Source organism: Astyanax mexicanus, chromosome 1 (assembly GCF_023375975.1).
Source record: "Astyanax mexicanus isolate ESR-SI-001 chromosome 1, AstMex3_surface, whole genome shotgun sequence".
Taxonomy (NCBI): Eukaryota; Metazoa; Chordata; class Actinopteri; order Characiformes; family Acestrorhamphidae; genus Astyanax; species Astyanax mexicanus.
The window spans coordinates 61,795,057-61,819,038 of NC_064408.1; the positions used below are offsets into that span (position 1 = coordinate 61,795,057).

At 39.4% G+C, this 23,982-nt stretch overlaps 1 protein-coding gene across 10 annotated transcripts in view; it reads right to left on the reverse strand.

Moving 5' to 3' along the window:
- The window catches only part of dab1a (DAB adaptor protein 1a), a 519,346-nt gene that overhangs the window by 130,898 nt on the left and 364,466 nt on the right, over positions 1–23,982 (reverse strand). For all 10 annotated transcript variants that reach the window (XM_022665931.2, XM_049481451.1, XM_049481442.1 and 7 more), the window contains one exon: positions 9,204–9,405. In XM_022665931.2, the coding sequence (XP_022521652.1) occupies positions 9,204–9,270 (67 nt within the window). In that variant the 5' untranslated portion in view covers positions 9,271–9,405. The remainder of the gene's footprint in view (positions 1–9,203; positions 9,406–23,982) is intronic.

The following is a 23,982-nucleotide window of genomic DNA, read 5'->3' on the forward strand; positions in this document are numbered from 1 at the left end:
TCCACGAGTGGAACAAAAGAGGAGATGGGAAAGCATGTGCTTTTCTGAATTCAATCAATTAAGCCTTCGGTTCTGCTGATTAGGACATCTCAACCTGAACAATACCAGTATGATGACTGGCAACACAAACATGAATACACACAAGGGCACACACACACTCTTCAGTCAACATTTCTTTCTCTCTATATATTGCAGGTTTGAATAGACTATTATAGATAGTGAGGTGTACACTGACAAAGAAGAACCTGTCGATACAAATCACAATGCAGAGGCTGCAATTCACTATATTGTGATATACTTCAATACTATAAGCAATGTGACAAAAGGTGTTTTTTTATATAAATAAAATTAAGATTTCGTTTACATTCTATTTACATTAAACTAAACTGGATTGTATGACTTACATATACAATTATTTTCATGGAATTAAAATGATGAGAAGTACAGTACAATCTTATCACATCACAGTGTGACAAAGGCAACTAACTAATACAAAAATGACTTTTTATTTGTTTATAAACAAGTAAACAATATTTTAAATTAGTTCAAGTCAATGTATATATTTTGAAGTGACATATTTTTTTATATGATGTACCCACTGAATGTAAATATTGTGTTTATATGTTAATAAACACATTAACAAAAATCCTTTGGTTACCTTTGTCAAACTGTGCTGTCAAATGAATGTACAGCACTCTTCTAGAAAATACGGCAGTTAGCGCCACTGTTCTATTGGATGATGTCATGTTTGAGTACATTTAATTATATTATTATATTATATATTATATTGTTTATTTTAAAAATTAAGTTTTTTTATTTGTTTTATAAAATATACATTAATAATATTGGACATGCACATCCTAAAAGTTATGCAAGGCCTAATAAACATGATTCTTTTAAAAATGACAGCTATGTCACAGTTTGCCTTTAACTATTAAAGTGTGCTTAGTTTGTATTTAAACTGTTCTGATGTTGTCTAAATATTTTGCCTCTTAAAATTGTTCTTGATGGTGTAATGACTACATTGGTGCTTCTAGTGGAAAAGTACCAAATTATCAGCTCCCAATTCTATTTTCTATGTCTCTCAAACAACGTGTCCCTACCTGCCCAGTGTTAAGATCACATTCCCTGCGATGGACAAAGTGCTACAAGTAATCATTATGAGTGAAAGCACAATACTGGAAGTGATACATAGCTTTCTCACATGATCTATAACTCTGGCTTTTGCTGAACCTTGCCAGCCTGTGAGCTTTCTAATCTCTCTCTCTCTCTATTTATCTCTCTTCTCACAAACATACACACACTATCAGTGTTGTGAATGAACATGTTCAATGAATGGTGTTCACTAAACACATTTATTTTTGTTGTGAATACTGAACTGAACGACTCGGTTTGAAAATATTGAATGTGAACATGAGCGTTATTCACCCTCACGTGACTGAACACACAGGCAAGCCAGAGCTGGTTAAAGGAGAGCCTAAAAACCTCATATCTCCACAGTTAAGTCAGAAAATTACTGCTAACTGCTAAAGGAAGCCTACATGTGTTTCTGAAAGAAATAGAGGGGCTGAATGGAGCTAAATGGTTAAAATCACAAATTGTTAATAGTAACTATACACTTGGCGAGGATATTTATTTTAGGACAGTGGAATGATGTATTTAGGCAGTAAAGATGCTAGCTACTAGCATTACTGCTACTGTAAGATGACCGCTTTGTGTGCTGATGGCGTAGTTACAGCCAGAACATGTTTAATAGGTTTATAATTACAAAATAAAAGCTTTTTATATTAAAAGTTTTCTGAGCTGAAAGATTAGATATTGTTCTGTGTTGAGGAAATGAATACAAGTTTTAGTATAAAAATCAGTGTGAAATATTATATATTTATTTTGGGAGTAGCAGTGATTTTGGGCTGGTGATGGATGGGTAGAAAGGAAGAAGAAGCCGAAGAAGAAGAAAAAACAGAAGAAGCCGAAGAAGAAGCAGAAGAAGAAGAAGAAGAAGAAGAAGAAGCAGAAGAAGAAGAAGAAGCAGAAGCAGAAGAAGCAGAAGAAGAAGAAGAAGCAGAAGCAGAAGAAGCAGAAGAAGAAGAAGCAGAAGAAGAAGCAGAAGCAGAAGAAGAAGAAGAAGAAGCAGAAGAAGAAGCAGAAGAAGAAGAAGCAAAAGAAGAAGAAACAGAAGCAGAAGAAGAAGCAGAAGCAGAAGAAGAAGAAGAAGCAGAAGAAGAAGAAGAAGAAGCAGAAGAAGAAGAAGAAGAAGCAGAAGAAGAAGCAGAAGAAGAAGCAGAAGCAGAAGAAGAAGCAGAAGAAGAAGAAGAAGAAGAAGAAGAAGAAGAAGAAGAAGAAGAACTATAAACGTGAAGTCGTTCATTTAAATTAGTATGCATTGAACTTTGGCCTAGTCCATTTTAAATGTGAACTGGCACCACAATGCACATTATATATGCATGCACAATTTTATTGGGCCTTTCTCTATATCCATCACAATAAAGGCAGGGAGTTAAAAAAGGAGTTAAAATGAGGGGCTTAGTTCAAAGCCATTTACCTCCTTGAATTGGAAAAGCGTGTGGAAAGTGAAGACGGGGAGCAGGGGAGAGCTGCTCAGCAGCGCTGCTTTTATTAGGCTTTGTTTATTAGTCGCGCTGCATCTCTGAACATCCCCGGCTGCATTCACCTCCTTTACATTCCAATGTGCGTTAATGGCATTCATATTCATTAAACCTAGCCCCAAGAGCGCTCTCACCGTGTGTGCATGTGTGTGTGTGTGCGTGTGTGATCCCTTCTCCTCATTACGCCCCCTCCCCAGACCTCAGGGATCCGGACACACATAAAATCCTCATTCATTATTCCTCAATTAATTTAGCGGCATGTTTGAAAGCCATCCGGCATGTGTGTATCCGCCTGGCCCGGGGTGTGTTCAGAGAGACACGGCCGCGCTCGGTGGCCAGATGGCCGTGGGTGTGGAAGCTCCATTTGGGCATCCCCGTGTGAGTGCTCCCCAGATGAAGAGTCTACTTAACCTACTCTAGGAACTCCAACTAGGCCTTTAATTGGGTGGGTGTGCACTCAGAATGCATGCTGGGTAGCGTAGTCCTGCACTACATGTGATGGAGGCATCACAAACATTATACCATAGTGTCATTTAGATTACATTGAGATTGATTCACAGGTTAAGCATAGCATTATGATCACCTTCTTGTTTTTACAACCCTTTTAATCCATTTTAATCAGCTCCTCTGATCATATAGAAGCTTTTTTATAGTTTTATAATTAGAGACTGTAGTCCTGTGTCTGTTTCTTTGCATACTTTATTATCCTTCAATCTTCAACCCTGTTCTTTATCATTTTCAGCACTGCAATGACACTAATTGGCACAGTGGTAGTGTGTTAGTCTGTGTTGTTCTGGTATGAGTGGATCAGACACAGCAGTGTTGCTGGAGTTTTTAATCACTCACTGTTTACTCTATTAGACACTCATACCTAGCTGCTCCACCTGGCAGATGTAAAGTCATCCTCTAGTCCTTCATCAGCGGTTATTGGACGCTGTTGGTGGACTATTCTCACTCAAGCAGTGCCACTAAAGCTCTATCTGGGCTTTTCTTAGATGTTTTCTGAGAAAATTACAGGCTGAATTAACTACTGTTTTTCACTGAACTCCATGGTCCTCTGGTAATTCACATCTCTGAGTTTGGTCACCTAGCATTTAATAAAATAGCTATAGATCCACGTAAACACAACAGCGAGTGGAAATGGAGGAGCTACTGAACGTGATGTCACGTGACAGAGAAAGTCTAAAAACTCACTGGTCCTCCTGTTTTTTTTTTTTTTTTAATTGCAGTCTGAATGCAAGAGTAGAAGTGTAAAATATTTTCACAGACGTCACAGACGTCCCCCTGAGAAACTAATTCCATCTGGATAGGGCTTAAAATTACCAGAGGACCACGGATTTCAGTGTAAAACAGTAGGTAATTCAGCCTGTAATTTAATCAGAGGACTTCTGAGAAAAACACATACATGGACGTTCTGGACAGGAATAAAATCACAGAGGACCCCCATAAAAGAGAAAATTACCCCAGGACCCCCTGAGAAACTAATCCCATCTGGACAGGGCTAAAGGTGTTTAAAAACTCCAGCAGCTCTGCTGTGCATGATTCACTTGTATAGCATAACACACACAGTAACACTCTACCGCCAGGTAGGTGTCACTGCAGTGCTGAGAAAGAATGACCCACCACCCAAATAATTGCTGCTCTGTGATAGTCTATTCTGTGGGATGCTGACCACAAAAGAACAGGATGAAAGGAGGATGATAGTATGAAGAGAATCAGAAGAAGTACTACAGTCAGTAACCGTAAAACTATAATCATAATCAGAGAAGCTGAAAAATAAGAGATAACTAGGGTAAAAACAAGGAGGTGGTCATAATGTTATGCTAGATCAGCACATAAATGATACAGATGCTGTTATTTACGAGACAATGGCGAGCGTATCGGAGATGCAGTTGACCTAAGTGTGTTACAATCATCATCATCATTAGCAGGAGAGTGAAGGCGTCTTCTCTGTTCGAGGGAGGAGGTTAAGACACCTTGTATTATAATGGTTTCCATGGGAATAGAGGCAGCTGTCGTTACAATGTGGTTCAAACTGGGTTTGGTTACCATGGGAATACTGATACAGGTCAGAGTCATTAGCAACAGTGGCTGCTGCCGAAGATGATTGATGTTTCCTCAGAGACTGCTAGGAGACAGATGTTGAGTAGGATGTACAGCAGTTAGCTCTCAAACTGCAAGCAATATGCCGAGCATAAGTACATTTTGTCCATGAAGGGATGCACATAGTCAGCAACAATAACTCAACTCAAAGTATGCAGAGAAAATCTTTCCTTACCTCATTACAGCACACTTCTTTATTTCAACATTGTACCCATCTGACAAAAATATACCACGCTTAAAATCTTTCTTACTTTCCTGCAACTTTAGGTTAGTATTAGTCAAAGATGTATAAAGTACTGAAGACCTAGACTTGGGTAATAAACAAGTGTTCTATGAAAAAATGACTTGAGTAGAAGTTAAAGTGTTCTTTCCTCACCAAGTAGTTTATTCTAAATTTACTATGCGACTACTGAAAGTAAAATTACAAGTATTGTGTTATGAAGTTATTACAGGGTTTATACAATTTTTAACCAATAAATTTCCATGATATTTTATGACTTTTCCATGCCTTCAAGGTAAATTTTTATGAACGTCATTTTTCAAAACAACGGACATGGACAATAAAAAAAAAAAAAAAACTAAAAATATAATTGAAATTGATTAAAGTAGGTCTAAAATGAATCTGACACACAATATTTAATAATAAAATATGCTTTAGATCCTGAGAGCTGTATTCTGTTGGGGTTAAATTACTGAATTAAAACAGTTTCTTCATTGATAAATGAAAACACAAAGATTTGTAGACCAAATTTCCATGACTTTTCCCAAAACTTTCTGGGTATTTTTGTTTTTCCAAAACTTATCCATGACTTTTCCAGGTTTTTCATGACCATACGAACCCTGCATTACAGGAAGTCAAAAGTTTAGGCTAAAGGACACTTACAATTCTTTTGGTTGTAGCAGCAGCACAAGAACAGGAATGTACAGGAAAAAGTAGCTACGTGTACATGGATTATTAAATCTACTCTCTAAACAAACTCACCCTAAAGAGAAGCTAAACAGAACTGATAGCAAGCCATTTGGGTATTTTTACCAATTTGGCATTATTGGTTGGTCTGTCACACAACTAAAGCTGTCAGAAGACACATACACAAGTATTTCATTAAAAAAATAAAGTGATTGGAGAACTTTAACACACTGAGCTTACCTCTGTAAACTAAAACTGGTCAACTATGTCCCTTCCCCCTTTAAAACATCCCTCCCTTCTCTTCCCCACTCTCAAAAATGACCACCACATGGACCACCACCATCACTCCAAGTTAAAGATGTTAAAGGTGTTGAAGGTGGTGTTTCTGGTTCATCCATCTCGAAACAAACTAACAAAGCTCAACGTTTCTCGGTGCAGGCAGGCAGCAGAGTGAAAGGCAGAATGGGAGCAGCGTGGTCTTCTTATAAAACTGCTTGATTGCTTGATTCACTCAATGATGTGGAGCTTAAGTACAGTGTAGTGAAGTACTTCTACTTACTATACATCTCAATGGTATTACTTTTATTTGTTTTGGGTCTGTAGCCTTCTGTAGAATACACCATTACAAATTACATTACTGGACTTCCTCTGCTAAAACTAATCCAGCTCAAACAGGACTTTACAGATCTCTCCACTTAAATCCTAGTTAAACACTAATGTAGCTAATCTAGGAAGAGTGTCAGTGAGAGATCCTCTACATAACGCAGTCTCTGTGAGTGAGCTGTAAAGGCATTTTGTGTCCACTCATCAGTCGTGCCAGTCCTGACCTGCCTTTCCGAGTCCTGGCTGCTAATAGACACAGAGCCTGGTCCAAAGTGGAGCAGAGAGTAGCCATGTGCGCCCGTGGAGAGACAGGTGGCACATCCAAAGCAGGCACTGGCATGCTCTTGATTACAACAAGAGAGACAAGAGCCCTGGGGCATCATTGCATCACACAGAGACAGCATTCAGCCCTCTGGCGCTGACAAGACACACAGAAATGCTGTTTTAGAGGCCATTAGGGAATGTGCCCAGTGGGCAAGATTGAAACACACACATACACACAGAGGCACACACACACTAACAACCTTTCAGTTGCAGTGCTTGTAGTCTCTGCAGACTCCAGTCAAAGTTACAGTAATAAAGGATGAAGTGGATACAGCATGTGAGCCACAGGAGCTGCTCTAATGCTGACAGGAAACAGATAGCAGCTAATTACAATTTAAAATGCCTGTATCTTAAAAAAAACACACACACACACAACACATTTCCTTATTTCATTTTAATAAATTGATCTGACATAGAGGTTTAAAACTGTACCGTTGCTAAATATGTGAAAATTAAACTCAGAGAACTCTCTATCTACATGTTTTCTTATAATATCACAAAAACAATTGAATTTACATGCACATGACTGTTTATAACAGTCTAGCTCCACCCATTACACTGAATTTTAAGAAGTGTTTCAGCCCAGATAATATTAAATAATTTTAAAGATATAAAAAAAAAAACAATCTGAGGTACTAATGGAATTACGTTGTGAATTACGTTGTAAACAGTAAAAATAAATAAATAAATAAATAAATAAAATTAAATTAAATAAATTAATAAATCTCCTGATCTAAACCTGATCAACTGAGAAAGGTGATTTGAGGTGATTTGTGATGATCTAGAGCTTCACAGAGTGAAGAAAAAACAGTAACTATTTTTCAGCACCTCCAGAAACTCCTTCAAGACGCTGAGAAAACTATTCCAGGTGACTCTCCCTCATGAAGACACTGAGATTAAAATACCAATAGTGTGCAGATCTGTCCTCATTGCTGAATATGATACTTAGAATAATCTAAAGTATAAAACATATTCTGGTTGGTTTAACAACTTTTGCTTTCAAATTAATTCCATGTGTTCCTGTATTCCTTTAGTATCTTTAATATTACATTTACAATGTAAAAAATCATTGCTAAATATATGAAAAGTAAGCCCCAAAAAGAGCTGCATGTTTTCTTATATCACAAAAACAAATGCATTTATATGCACATGACTGTTTATAACAGTCCAGCACCGTCCCCTCAGACTGAAGTTATAAGTAGTGTTCCAGCCCAGACAACTCTTTAAAGTAGTCAGCCAATCAGAACACAAGTCTTTTAAATACATCAGTCTGAAAGCAATTTTAAACAAGTCTATGAAATCTGAAAGCATTAAGAGATGTTGGAAGTATAAGTCTTTTTATAGTTGCTATATAATCCTAACAAATTGCATAAATTGACATATAAATTGTTTCTAAATTGACTTCAGTCAGGCACAGATCTTATGCTCTGTCAAAATGTCACAGATGGGGCTCCGTTTCTGCTCCAAATGGCAGAAAATTACAGCCTTAACGAGAAAGCAGCTGCTCAGGATGTAAATTTTAGACATGGAAAACTCAACAAGTTGTTACAAATTCAGCCTGTGGTTTGACACTTGTGAATGTGTGTGTGTGTGTGTGTGTTTCTGCACACATCTGTGTGCTGTGATTCAACAGATCCTCACTGACTAAGCAATCATCAGCCCTGGGCGGCTCTACATCTCACACTTCACAGTCAATCTAGAGTGTGTGGGTGTGTGTGGATGTTTCGTCTGTGGATATTTATGTATGTGTGTGTGTGTGTGTGTGTGAGATAGATGTATAGCTGTATATCACAGTCGTCTCTGAACTAAAGCTTGATTAGATCCTTTGAAAACAGTGGAGCACATTGCATTATAAATGTATTCAATATTTTATGATTATTGGACGAATAGAAATAGTTGGAATGACTACAAAACAATGACTATAATATGGCCACAGACCCCCCTTACATAAAGTCAATATTTAGCACTTTGTAGTATGTTTTAATATTATTCAAATATAAATGTACGCTAATCTAAATGCAGACCAATTCAATTTATATAATTTTGTTTTATTTTTTAATCATCGTTGATTATATTTAATACTTTGGTCATTACAGAAAGCAAGATTTCATATGCAACAATACCTTTTTATCACCTTCATGTCATAGATGGCAATATAATGGAAGTATGTTTTTGTTATTGTTAAATATACCAGTTCTAAGGGGTTAACACACTTTGGACGAACCTTCTTATTCAATGTTTGTCTTTATATATTTCTTTATTTAATTTATTTTCTACAATGTAGATTAATATTAAATAGATGAAAACAAATTGGGTGCAAAGTGCAAGTTACATTATGTGTATTAATCTTGTAATCTTCTTTAATTCTTATTTTATTTTATCTTACATAACAATAGTTTTTTCCACTTTTGGGTGGAACTCGACCATAAGATTACAATTTCATTCCACCTTATGCACCACATGTTATGCAAATAACAATAAATTCTCCTTGAATCCTTAAATCATCAAAAGAAAAATACTGAACACATTGAATAAAAAGATATCTTTTGACCGGTACTGTACACGAAACATGTTTTCTTCTTTCCTTTTCTACGGTTCCATTGTAGGTAGTGTAACAATAGAGATGATGTGTGTGTCTGTGTGCATTTTTAGCCTCCTACCTCTCCTCTTGGAATCCTTTCTGACGCTGGGTCTGGCAGCAGGCTGGAGCTCGGCCTCTGTTGACATATTAAGTCCTTATTCCTGTACAGTGCGGCTGGGTGCCTGTGGCTGGCTCATCTAGAGGGGTTTCCCCGCTGCCTCGCGCTCAGACGGCCGCTGCCTCTAGCCTTGACGCTGCATTTCGAGCTCTCCCTGCAGTGGCTGCACACATACACAAAAGAAAACACAGACATTCAAAACATGAACATAGTAACATGCACTTGATTTACATAGTTAGATATAAGATAGAAAAAGAAAAGAAAAAAACATTTAGTGCACACTTTAATTTTTATTTATTTTTTTATTTAAAAAAAGGCATTTTTTTTAAGTTAGCATACTTTATCCATTCATAACCATCTTTAATGTAGATTTGAGGTAATTTTCTTGTTTAAATACTGGAAATTTTACCCATCTAGCTAGTCCAACATTTTGCAGTATACCAATTCCATTGCAGCAAAACAGAATGAGAGCATGATGCTACCACCACCATGCTTAACAGTTCTCAAAAGTACTCTTTTTGATGACATTTAGTGACAAGAGCGATAGTGAGTTCAAACTTCTTTTTTGAAGATCACCATCCCACTCACCACTCCCAACTCCTCACCTCCCCCCCAACTCCCCCCCCCCCAACTCCCCACCTCATCCTAAAAGTACTAAATGGAGCAACATCAGGTCAAAGCTGGGGGCTCTATACCCCACACCTGGCAAGCACTAGGCATGGTGTCTATAGGTTCATGTTTAAATGATTCTTGCAACTCCATCAGCAATGGGTGCTACACAAAACCACATTTATATCACATCTACACTCCATCTAATAAGATGAAAAATGCAAACAATCAGCATAAAAAAAAATCATCAGCCATTTTTAGTTCTTCTAATATACGTATTTGTTTCATACGGATAATAAAAAGCATCTGTAGCTGAAGAGCAGCTCTAGAGACTGAGGATTTCTGACTCAAGTGTTTGTCATCCCTCATTAGTGAAATGAAACACACAGCCAAAGCACCTCCGCCACTGTGCCACAGCAGCCAGCCCACTTCCAGAGACACCTCCGCCTCCGATAAGCCCCCTGCCAACCCTCCTTCACCGGGGCGGGCGTCGCCCAGTGCCACTTGGGTGGTGGGCGTCACCTTTCATGTGCTAATTGGTCTCAGTGGCATGGTGGCGTCTCGGCAGGTGCCAAACGAGACGACAGATCAAAAGCCTTGTTCCCTGCGGCCCCGCCGGAAACACCAGCAGACTCAGAGGGACAACCAGAGAGCAGCAAGCAGCTCTTCCCACAGCACTGCAATATTTACTACCATTCAAACGTTTATAATCAGCGTCCTTAATATATAATATAATATAAAAACTATACAATGATTGGAATGTGCATATGATGCATATGATGCTAGTCCTGAGTTCAGTTTCCAGTTATTAGCTAGTAAGCTGGAGACCTTCAGAACCCAGATGAGATCAGTCTGGGGAGTTTGACTGATACAGTATATCAGGAGGCTGATAACACTGAATAAACAAGATGACTCCAGCGTATCTTAGTCTGCCTCTCAATTTCTCAAAAGAAAATAATAATGGCATTCCATATGGAGGAGAAATCTCTTTTTAACACACACTTTCTTGTGCTGAAGATGGTCACATCCAGACTATATTGTGCCAAATCAGCTACAATTAGACTCTGGTCAAAAGCTATTGCTTTGACTGCTAATTGGTATTTGTAGCATAGTATTATGTAGAAGTGTGTCAGTGCATATCTGTATTTATTTATATTTGTATCTGAGTGTATTTATGTAGATTTTACTTTTCCTCTGTCGGGGAGGTGTGTGCAAAACATGTTTGGTTATTTACAGCATTTACAGCTGCACTTGTTCTTGGAAACAAGGAAAAAAGCAATAAAAAGATAAAAAAAAAATAAAAAAAAAAACATTGGATAAACAACACTGTAGAAACAGACTAATAATAATAAATACTACAATTCCATATTAGTGTGTTTTTCTTTTTTTTTTCTCTTCATTTCTTGTCCAGACTATCAGAAATCAGGCATCTGTATGTATGGAGAAGTTAAATATAAGATTTTACTCTAAGGTTTACCTTTCTGTATTTTCTGATAAACCATTATTTCAAACCAACACAAATGAACAAAAAAGGAATTGTTCGTACACTGACAAATAGGGTTCAATGCTAAATTGGGGTTATCTATACCCCATTCCAACAGTTTCCCCAGGTCTCCAGTAGTGTTATGGCTAGCTGAATACACAACTGAGACTGGAAAATGCAAACTGTAAAGATAAAATCAATCATTTACTCTGTCTGTAGAGGGAGTTTAGCATCTCTGGGAGACAGACTTAAGACATTTTAGGACAAATTAAAGCCTTTTTTTAAGAACTTTTCAGACTTTTTAATGCTCTACAGATACCTTGGAAACCTTGTCCTATTGAACTATCCAGTTAAGAATGTTTGCACCCTCTCTTATAAAACCATTTTTTTGAAAGTACAAAATGCCACAAATGAATAACGTGGAAAGTGACTCTAAACATTGAACAGTTGTGTAGATAATAAGCAGTGATGAGCAGATGATATAAAGGCCCATTTTTCCCAAAATTTCAGTAACAGCAATTGCTGGCAATTACTCTGTTTGTTTGTTAAAATGCGTTTCACTTGCAATATGGCCCAGCAATTTAGCATTTCTGGAAGTGGTCCAAACAATCTGTTGAGACACACATCAAAACCATCACAGGGGATGAGGTTTCAACTTCCCCCCACAGTCAGCCACTTTCTAGCCCCCGCCCCCACCACCAATAAAAACCCTAGCACAATAAAGTGAAGAGCTGCACCTTGAAGAGCAACCCTTTGGAAGGTTTCCAAACCAGAAGGAGCATGCCGGGCCCGGTCTGCCCCCAGCAGTCTGGAGAAGTGTCCGGCATAAACCAGGGCTGAGAGGATTTACACAGCTATTTCAGAGCTGGAGCCGGAGCCGGAACCCGGAGCCCTGAGCCACAGCCAGTGGCTGGCCACGCGCCGCCCATTGTGTGCAGAACATTTAATTCCAAATGGAGAGAGCATGTCGCCCAGGGCCGGAGAATCGCACGGCACTCTTTATCTGAGAGAAACACACAGAGAGCCCGCGAGTCCGTCCAATTACTGCCATTATCTTGTGCCGAGTGAGAGAGAGAGAGCAAGAGAGAGTGAGAGAAAGAGAGAGAGAGTGAGTGCACCCGTAGCTACTTATAAATTTGTTTTGTATATGCCTTTTTATGAATTTGTGTCTCTTCTCACCTTCACTTGGTTTCTTGCCATTCAGTGAGCCTGGCGCCATGCTGAGTAATGAGGGCTCAAGCGTTAGCAGAACCAACAGGAGACAGGAGGCTTTTCTGTAGTTCAAAGTAAAAAGCCCTAATAAGCAAATACCAACAGGAAACAAGAGCTCCAGCTCAGCCCTTTGGGAACTAGGAGGTGCTGAGGATGCTGCCGAACCTCTTACTTTCAGAAGTGTTTAACTGCAGCAGCTAATGATAACCCCAATAATAATAATTATAAATATATATATATATATATATATATACAGTTGTGGTCAAAAGTTTACATACACTTGTAAAAAAACATAATGTTATGGCTGTCTTGAGTTTTCAATAAGTTCTACAACTTATTTTTCTGTGATAGAGTGATCGGAACACATACATGTTTGTCACAAAAAACAGTCATAAAATTTGGTTCTTTCATAAATTTATTATGGGTCTGCTGAAAATGTCACCAAATCTGCTGGGTCAAAAATATACATACAGCAACATTAGTATTTGGTTACATGTCCCTTGGCCATTTTCACGGCAACTAGGCGCTTTTGGTAGCCATCCACAAGCTCCTGGCAAGCTTCAGGTCGAATGTTTGACCACTCTTCTTGACAGAATTGGTGCAGTTCAGCTAAATGTGATGGTTTTCTTGCATGAACCCGTTTCTTTAGCACTGTCCACATGTTCTCAATGGGGTTTAAGTCAGGACTTTGGGAAGGCCATTCTAAAACCTTAATTCTAGCCTGGTTTAGCCATTCCTTTACCACTTTTGATGTGTGTTTTGGGTCATTGTCTTGTTGGAACACCCAACTGCGCCCAAGACCCAACCTTCGGGCTGATGGTTTTAAGTTTTCCTGCAGAATTTGGAGGTAATCCTCCTTCTTCATTATCCCATTTACTTTCTGCAAAGAACCAGTTCCACTGGCAGCAAAACATCCCCAGAGCATAATACTACCACCACCATGCTTGACAGTAGGCATGGTGTTCCTGGGATTAAAGGCCTCACCTTTTCTCCTCCAAACATATTGCTGGGTGTTGTGGCCAAACAGCTCAATTTTTGTTTCGTCTGACCAGAGAACTTTCCTCCAGAAGGTTTTATCTTTGTCCATGTGATCAGCAGCAAACTTCAGCCGAGTCTTAAGGTGCCTTTTCTGGAGCAAGGGCTTCTTTCTTGCACGGCAGCCTCTCAGTCCATGGCGATGTAAAACACGCTTGACTGTGGAGACTGACACCTGTGTTCCATCAGCTTCCAAATCCTTGCAGACCTGCTTCTTGGTGATTCTTGGTTGACTCTTGACCATCCTGACCAATCTCCTCTCGGCAGCATGTGATAGCTTGCGTTTTCTTCCTGATCGTGGCAGTGACACAACTGTTCCATGCACTTTATACTTGCGTATAATTGTCTGCACAGTTGCTCTTGGGACCTGTAGCTGCTTTGAAATGGCTCCAAGTGACTTCCCTGACTTGTTCAAGTCAATAATTCGCTTTTTCAGATCCACACTGAGTTCCTTTGACTTTCCCATTGTAGCTTTTGTAGCTGAGTCTAATCACTGGGTCAAATGAGCCCTATTTAAATGGGCTCATGAGAAGTCAACAGCTGTAGTCAATCAGAATCACTTACAAGAAGTGAAGAGGCCATGACATGAAGCTAATTTGATTGACACAACTCGCTACATCACCAAAATTGACAAATTTTGTTGCTGTATGTATATTTTTGACCCAGCAGATTTGGTGACATTTTCAGCAGACCCATAATAAATTTATGAAAGAACCAAATTTTATGACTGTTTTTTGTGACAAACATGTATGTGTTCCGATCACTCTATCACAGAAAAATAAGAGTTGTAGAACTTATTGAAAACTCAAGACAGCCATAACATTATGTTTTTTTACAAGTGTATGTAAACTTTTGACCACAACTGTATATATATATATATATATATATATATATATATATATATATATATATATATATATATATATATATAAACTTTTATATAAATATTCTGAGCATAGTATAGACATGGCATCTCTGTCACACTTCCCCTCATTATTTGTTCTTGCTGTAAAAGTTTTCAAGCTGCTTTTCTTAAATACATGCACTGTTTGCTGATTTGGGAGCATGTCGCTAAAAACAAGACAGTCTAGTGTTAATGTCCATGAAGTGCTTTGGGTTTTGTAGGTGAATGAAAATGGGTATTTACACAAAGTTTGTGGAAGAATCATTTTAAACTGGGTGTGTGATGCGGTCTCCTTTTAGAGCAGATTAATCTAATTCCAGGTTATGTTCAGCCAGAGAAAGACAGATAGAGAAAGAGAGAGAGAGAGAGAGACAGCGTGCTCAGTCAGACACTTCGCTTCAACTACACACTTTGTTTTTACTATTTTACTATTATTTTACTATTTTTACTATTATTACTATTATTATTAGTACGTGTGACGTAAGTACATAAGGACGCGTGGCGTGGCCAGAAGAACTCCCGCAAAAAGCGACCCAACACCCCAGTTTTTGCAATGAATAAATTTGGCTTAGCAGGGACGGTCATTCCAGCAAACTGGTAGCATTAAACACAATATTTTGTCCCTTCTCCACTCAAAAATGCTTCTGCTTTTAGTCTTTCAGTTAAGAAACAAAAAATATGGACTGCCACTTTAATCAATATTAAATTAAAAAACATGAAGCTCTAATATGTTTGTAAACAATGAAAATGAAAAGCACACTAAAAGAAATCTGCTCCTTTCTGACTGCAAGTACAAATGGTTATTACCATAGTGGAATCTGTTATTTTTATTCATAGTAAGGATCCTTAAACATGTAAATTAAAATCTGTTAAAACAGGTAATTCATATATTCCACTCATAGTAAAATCATAATTAAAGTACAAATAAAAGCCCAATTTTATTGCATTTTTAGGATATTGTCAAAAGAGATAAATACCAGGGAAATATTGTAACATATACTGGGAAAGCCTGCAATAAATAGTATTTTTCACAGTGCTCCAAACCACATTTTAACAATAATACTGCTCAGAGAATGTACATTATCATTTACTCGTTCCCCTTAAATGGAAAAAAAACAGTGTGGTTTTTGTTTTTTTGGGGGTTTCCTGTAAACTAAAGCACTGTACCTTCTATGACCAAGCGTGTTTTCCCAATCGCCTTTGACTTCTGAAATAATTTGGTGACAATTTCGGTATTTTCACCAAATTTCTAAGACGTTTCTAAGAAGCTCTACACGGCTCTCTTACCAGGTTACTAAACCTCTTAAAAAAAAAAAAAAAAAAAGTGCTTGCTTGGTTCAGAATTATACAACAGAACTACTGTACTCTCAGCTGAGCTACTAGGGAGCTGTCCATGGTGCTGGTGCTGCCATCCACTTGCCTACTCGGGGGATTTTTTTAAATTATTATTTCTTTATTTTTTTCGCGGTGCTTAAGTCGCCTACAAATGGACTGAAAGCGTCTTGCAAGTCAGGAAACAACTGTGACTCCTCTACCCACACACACACACACACACCACCTCCACCAGACACTCAGCCATACGGTGCTGTTCTCTCCTGAGGCGAGAGCGAGAGATATTTCAAAAATCTAGGCTAAGGTCTCCTCTGGGACATGCCACACATTCGGCGGTGGAGGGAATAGAGCGAGTGAATGAGCAAAAGCAGGAGCATCTGGTTTTACAGTGACACAGAGGCCGGTGACTAATGCCTCCTCCAAGCCCGCAGACAGAAGCGGAAATCGCCTGTTCCGTTTCCCGTCCTGACGCGTTCCTCGTTTTTAAGGGGCTGACCGCAGCTCTGCTGAGAACGGATGACACTATCTGATGTCTGAGACTAGATAACATGCTGTTGTTTGTGCTGTCTGATGATGCTGTTTTGCTACAGCTATCTTTGTGGTAAGATTTTCAGATTTTTTTTTTTATCTGAGGAACAAAGAGCATCCACATGCATTAAAATGACTTACATGAAAAGTATTAAAAGTGGGGCACCGATTCCATTTATATTACACAGTTAAGGCGATTCATTTAGGAAAGCACAGCGCAGAAATTTGTAGGCACAGAAAATTAGACTACAGTGCATGCGCTTCTCTCTGTCCTGGAATAAAAGAGGCCCTCTATCCCAGCATACATCAAACGGAGGAACTGAATTTAATTTAATCATCTGTTTCAGCGGTAATTACACTATTAACAAATGTGCAGACCTCTGCAAAGACATGCTTACAAAACAAAACCCAAGCAGAGCGCACCATTCAATAGATACAGTAATTAACCTTGTCACGTTTGTTAAACGTCTAAAGAATAGCATTGTTTCTTCATTAGAAACATGTGTAGAGTGCCGTGGCTGTATCGAGGCTAATAACTAGTAATAAATGGGAAAAAAAGTCTATAAGTGACTTTAGCTGGGTCGTGGCACACTAGGATGCAGTGTCCTTCACTTTCCCTGAGGGATCCAGGCAGGCAACCATCAGCTTGGGCCACAGTAGTGGCTTTGACTGGACCAAATCCAAACTGGCAAAGCTCTGCTTGGAGGCAGGGATGGGGAAAAAAACAACAAGGTTCTAATAGTGGCACAGTCCCAAGACCAACAGCTAATACTGCTACACTGTTTTCCTTCATAAGTACACCTTTCTGACAAGAAGACAGGTCTAAAACGGCAAAAATAAAGACTCTCACATAAAGGCCTCTGAATAGTTCTTGATGTGGATACTGTACATTCTAGTTCTAGAAATAACCTTTAACACCCATGCTACAGGAAATCAAAAGTGCTTTTTCTATTGAAGATTTTCAGCACCCTCATAGTTAAGGATGTATACCACCTGCCATTACCACTACCGCAGTTCCACCCAAGGACACTGACACGCTACAAGCCTCCTGAGACGAATCGCAGCTCAAAAAAAGATGAATGATGAATCCAGTGCCCAGGGTTTCATATGTAGCTCCAGTGTGCCAGGGCCTGGAGACCACACAGACAAGAGAAAGAGTGGCAGGCCATTGGAGAGCGAGGAGGAGGAGGAGGAGGAGGAGGAGCTGGAGGAGCAGAAGGAGAGGAAGCAGCCGGTAAATTGGATGGCTGCGAGCAGCACGTTGCCAGCAAACACACTTAATCCCCATAAATCACCCGGCGCTAACGGGCAGACAGTGCCAGAGGCGGCAGGCAGCGCGTCCGGCTGTGGAGGCCCATGTCCGCGCCCGTGTCTGGGGCAAGGATGTTGCACTGAACCTCCGCTATGTATACGCTAGCTACTCTCAATTAGAGAGAGAATCTGACATGCTGTCGAAAACAGACACAATATGATGCAATTTAATGCAATTAAAAAAAAATCGCAATGCACTTGTACACATGCACTACACGACCCAAGTCATATATATATATATATATATATATATATATATATATATATATATATGGCAACACAAGCATAGTGTAATGTAATAGTCTTACATATTTCACAATCATAGGTTTATTGCAAGCAGAAAAAGTTCTGTCGAAAATGTTTCTATCACGATTTTACAAAGTTAAAAAAGAAGATATATTTTTATGATTTATTAAGAGATATGGTTGCAAATTGAGTAAAAAAGAGATAAGGAGGCTTGCTCAAGTACTCAGCTGTAAATGTCAAGGGAGAAGCAAACACTGCACATTCCTGCTGGTCCAGGGGATTGAACCAGTGACCTTCGGATCGCAAGCTTAAACCTCTAACCTTTAGACCATGTGCTTCTTTCTGGATCATCCCTTATGCTTTTTAAACTTTATTAGTATTTTTCTTTTTTACAGATCACTCTATTTTAGATATTTTAAATCTAATTTAGATAATTTACTATACACACTTAACTGTACTGTACACTGGCATATCATGTGATAAATGTACTGTGAACTATTATTTAGGTATCACTTTATTTGGATGGTCCATCAGAGATGCCTCATAGATGCACCAATTATATTTAGCTGCATGTATTTTAAAAGTAACTTAAATGTAAATTATTCTCTGTTAAATGCAATTCTAGACTTAATTCTAACCCAAACTATATTTAAAGTTTAGGTTAAGTTTTATATCAGAGTTAGGTTTTAGGGTTAATTTATGGCTGAGGTTAGAGTAATGTTAGGGTTAGGTGTAGGGTTATTAACATTCCACTAAGAGTTAAGCTGCATTTAATAGACATATAGTTAAATATAAACATAGAGTATCTATGAATCTTATGGACCATCCAAATTAAATGTGTTACCATCATTCATATATGAATTATTTATTACTTACTTTTTATTGCTAATGTTATGCTTACATATGGTTTTATATCTAAACACAAACTAGTCTCAGCACTGAGTGTCTGCCACCCTGCCCAATGAAGCAAAGAGATGATGCAATTGAATGCAATTAAAAAATATATACAACCTCAATATCTGCTGTTTTCCCTCCCTACCCCCATATAATAAAAACACGTGGAGGTGGAACATAGTATGGATGTGCCAACCAGAAAGCAGCCAGTAAATGAGATTAGGGAGCATTAACCATCGAAAGGTCACTGTTCACTTCTACCTAACAGAGGAAAAATCCTCTGGATTTGGAGAAGGGATAAAATATTGTGTTTAATGATATCAGTGTGCTGCAATGGCCATTCCTGCTAAGCCTAATATATTCATTCTTTCGGCCACGTCACCTGTCTTTACGTATATACGTCACATTGTACAGCCTTGAAAAGAAGATCCGGCTCAGTTTTACTGAACGCGAGCGGCTGGTGGAGCAATGGAGACTTCAGAAGAAGAAACTCAGACCTCATTAGCTCATTTACCCAGGGTAAAACCACAGAAACGAAAAAGTGAAGTTTTTGACTGAGCTCTCTCTCTCTCTCTCTGACTGAACATAACCTGGAATCGGATTCATCCGCTCTGAAAGGACACCGCATCACACCGCATGTACAGATGCAGCAGCTATCAGACACTTCAACTTGTTGGTGATAAACTACCCAGGGCAAGAATAGCAGAGAGTGGTAGTAGAGTTGTTGGCTAACATGTTGGCTAACGTGTGAAAAGGGTTATGGATTAAAAAAAAAAAGCTTCACTATGTTTATTCCATCTTTAAAAATAGAGTTTTTGCAAACACCTTTGCACGCATCATTGACTAAACTTAGGCACATTTACACACACACATATATATATATACACTAACACTAGCAGCTTTGTCTGCTTTGAAGGATCTTCTGCCTCATGCATTAAGAAATTGCAGCACACAAGAATAGACACCCACACACACACACACACACACACACACACACACACTGTCACTGAATGAACAAGACGTGACAGGAGCTGCTCTTTCCCCTCGCCATCTGCACACCGTCCCAGTTCACCTTCCTGTCTGGCGTGCGTGTGCAGTGAGTACATTATGCATATTTAGGAGTGTGAAAGCTTGTACAGTTTAGCACAGCGGTGCACTTTAGCAGTTCTGAATCTTGGCAAAAAAAGATGATGCATATTTTGTCACTGCAGAGTCAAATCCTTTTACATCATTTGAAAAAGTAATCTGCAAATGTAATTTTTTTTTAATGACGATTAAACCAATAGAACAATAAAGCCTTATAAAGGTTTCAGAGCAGTGTAGCTGTGTTGACCCTCCACTATCTGTCAAACTACAGTTGATTTTGGCACTTTTTTTTTGTATACTAAGCGTGCTTTCTTGTCCCTACACTGCAGCTTATTTAAAGGCAACAGCAGCTTTATTTAGACCACGTCCCGTCCATGCCTCACACCCATGTGTAAAAACGAAGACTGCGAATCAGTATGACCCACATAATGTAGCTGCTGAATGAAAGCAACTAAATCAATCATAGCTGAGTAAATAATACATGCTAAGTAGTCTCCCAACTATATTTATACAGTACACAACACACAAACCCACTGCTCCCAATTTCAGCTGTAGCGTATTCTCTCCTGCTGAGTGCGAGTGAGTGAGTGAGTGAGTGTGTGAGTGATTGTGTGTGTGTGTGTGTGTGTGTGTGTTTCTTTCTTCTCCGTACCGTCTGTTATCTGGGTCACGGTGCCTCTCAATCTGCTCCTGTCTCTTCCATCACTGATTGTCTCTCCTCATTTAGGTCAAAGCTAATAAACTCAAAAGCAGCACTACACTCAGGCCCCATAACGAGAGAAAGAGAGAGAGAGAGAGAGAGAGAGAGAGAGAGAGAAAGAGAGAGAGAGAAATAGATCAAGAGACCAAATAAGTTGTTGCACCTATTGCTGACAGACTTGTGCAAATGCACACACCATACACAGCTTCTCTAGTCCCTGTGGAGAAGTATTGAATAGGAATCTCTGTAGAAGGTGAACATTAATCTATTGGCACCATGCCTAATGCCAGGCTTGGACTAGAGGGCTATAAAACCCTCAGTAGTATTGAGCTAGGGAGGGGAAGAGAGAGAGAGAGAAAGAGAAATAGATCAAGAGAAAATGAGAAATAGGTCGATAGAGAGAAAGAGAGAGAGGGGAAGTGAGAGGGAGTGACAGAAAAAGAGAATATACAGAGAATGAAAGACAGAAAGAAAGAAAAAAGAAAGAAAGGCAAGGGAGACAGAGACAGAGCGAGAGCAGACCGAGTTAAAAGGCAGAATGAAAATGAAAAGACAAAGAAAAGATGAAAGACGCGACAGAAAAAGCACTGCAGCTTGTCCTATTTACCATGACTTCGTTCTCTCTCTTTTCTCTCTCTCTCTCTCTCTGAGCCAACTGCGCTCTCTTTGTATTGTGTGTGTGTGTAAGTGCGTATGTGTGTGTGTATATGTCTCCTTCACAGACTAGATTAGCTCTCCTACATGTTTCAGAACCGTGACTTCCGAATAATGGTGTGTGTGTGTGTGTGTGTGTTTTACCCTGTACAGAAGTCTTGGCTGCAGTATAATGCTGGTCTCTGAGGTTATGTAACCTGTGATACATGAGCTGTCCAGAGGCTTATGGACTTCTAATGAGACTGTTGCCTCGAGATAGTTGAGTATGAAACAAAAGCAGCTCAGATTTGTAAAGGCCACTGCTGTAATAAATGAGTACAGCTGTTATACTGCGTGTGTGTGTGTGAAGGTCGCTGGCAGTTAGTAAAGAGAGACATTATTATTCAGAGTCAGGTGTACGTAAGCAGGTTCACACACGTGTAGTGAGTACCCAGTGTTCACAGCTGGCTATAGTACACATCTCACACACACTATAGCACATGGCTCTGTGATCTGTATGAACTCTGTTGCCACGGCCAGCTCATTCACCACAGGCAACTATAGGCTGTGTGTGATGTCTAGCCAATAAGCCGTGCACAACACAAGCGGCATTAAAGCGGTAAAAGCCTACAGTTTGGACACTGGCTTTCGAAGGCTGACAAGGCCATAAACAAATAGCCCCCACTGAGCTGCATCAGGGTGGGTTTGCTTTTCCCAGGCTGCTGTGAGAAGCTCTGAGGAGGGATGAACTACACAAACTTTCTTTCTTTCAGGGCTGCAGTCTGCAGGAGGCCTGTTGCTTTAGGTAGTCTACTGGGAACAGTCCTCTTCTTTTTGGTTCTTTTCCCCACGTTTTTTTTTAGTCTCTTTCTTTCTATCTAGTTCTTTCTTTTTTTTTCTCTACTAAGCCACCATTAGCTATCTGCTACTAAGGCATTTCCTACTCTCCTTTAAGTTAACCAGTTCTCCTTCTTTTTCATTTTTGCTTTCTTTTCCTCAATACTGTATATCTCTTACTTTTTAGCCCTGTCTTAGCTAACCAGCTCTCTCTGTTTTATCTTTTCTTAGCTATACATCTCTTTAAGTGTTTTTGCACCTAAAAGTACAGAATGTGTACATTTGGTCTGGTCAGTTTTAGACTGAAGTTTAGTAATTGAGAGCACCAATAAAGGTCTTTACTACATATTACACTATCATTATCATCACATTGGTGGTATCTTTCTATACTTGACACATTCCCTGGTTTGTAGAAAGGGTGTGGAGTCTGACATCTGCATGAATTCAGTTCGACAGAGGTCAAATTCTGCCTCCCTGCCAAAATCCAACCTCCTTTAAGTGCAAAGAGCAGATTGAGCAGAACAGGTTACCCCCAATTTCCCAATTTCCTTCTTTTTCTTCTGTAGTTTAATGGGCTCTGATAGCCTGACTAAACTTCCTGTAATTGGTCTACAAGTCAGAACCACTTAAAAGAGGAAATAAACCAAACCATGTTTCAGTAGATCCGGACCAAGCAAACCAGAAACTTCTGAGCTAGTTTTACCAGGATACTTAAAAGCTCTTCACTCATACCTCAACCAATCACCAGCTTACACCTGTCTTTTATAAGACCTCCCCTTTCACACCCTTCTCTGCTTGCAGGTACTGTTTTCTTTTCCCGTCCTTTCTTCCCACCACCTCCAATTTGGTCCTCGTTATTGCCCCAGGGTCGGTTCCGTCGTGCCTTCTATGTATGGAGGATCTGCGAGGGTTCAGATGTTGCAGACCTGGGCCAATAGCAGGGCCTATATGCCAAATAATTCATCTTTACATGACCAAACCAAAGTTAAAGATGTTATTATTGCATCCTTACATCTAGAGTCTTCCTGTTAAAACTGCTATTTTGGTTCTCAGTCCTATTGATGGATACATTTCATCCCCTTTTTACATTTTTTTCTAGCTATTAACCTCTATTTTTTTCCTCTACTCATATCTTTTAACCTCTTGTTTCCTAGATAATCAGCTTTTCCTCTTGTTTTATAGCTATACATGCCTCTCACTCTAGCTACTCCTTTTTTCTCTTTCCCTAGCTATACATTTCTCTCATTGCTGTAAATTTTTCTCTCACTCTCTCTCTCCCTCTTCCTGGCTAGCTTGCTCTTACTCCCTTTTCCTCTCCCTGCCTATGCCTATAAATTTTCTCTTCAATTACTTGTCAAGGTATCTTGCCCTATCTCTCATTTCTTAGCTATAGATTCCTCTTTGGCTCTCTCTCATTCCCTCTTTTTCTCTGTCTTTCTCTTTCTCTTTTCCTAGCTATCCATTTCTCCCTATCTCTGGAAAGGTCCAGTGGGTCAGTGTCCACTCTGCTGAGTGATATCTGACCTGCTGGTCACCACAGCAGCACGATCTTATCTGCCCAGCAGGTAAACAACACAAACAAATACGGCCAATCCTGTGTGACCTTGTACGACAGGTGTGTGTGTGTGTGTGTGTGTGTGTGTGTGTGTGTGTGTGTGTGTGTAAGAGAGAGAGTGATAGGGAGACCTTGGCTGCTGGCATGGTTATTTGTGGTCACTGCTGAAGGGGCACTCAGGGGCTTGGCATGGTCCAGTGAATACAGGGGGGGGGGCATCTGGCACTGTTCACGGGTCTCTATGGCTCAGTGTTACTGTCAAAGCATAGGACATCTCTCAGGTCAATGACAGAAGATGCTGCTGGGGTACACTACAGTTGTGTGTAACTACCTAACCTACCGGTTAAAAATGATGCGTCCCATCTATCTGCCACT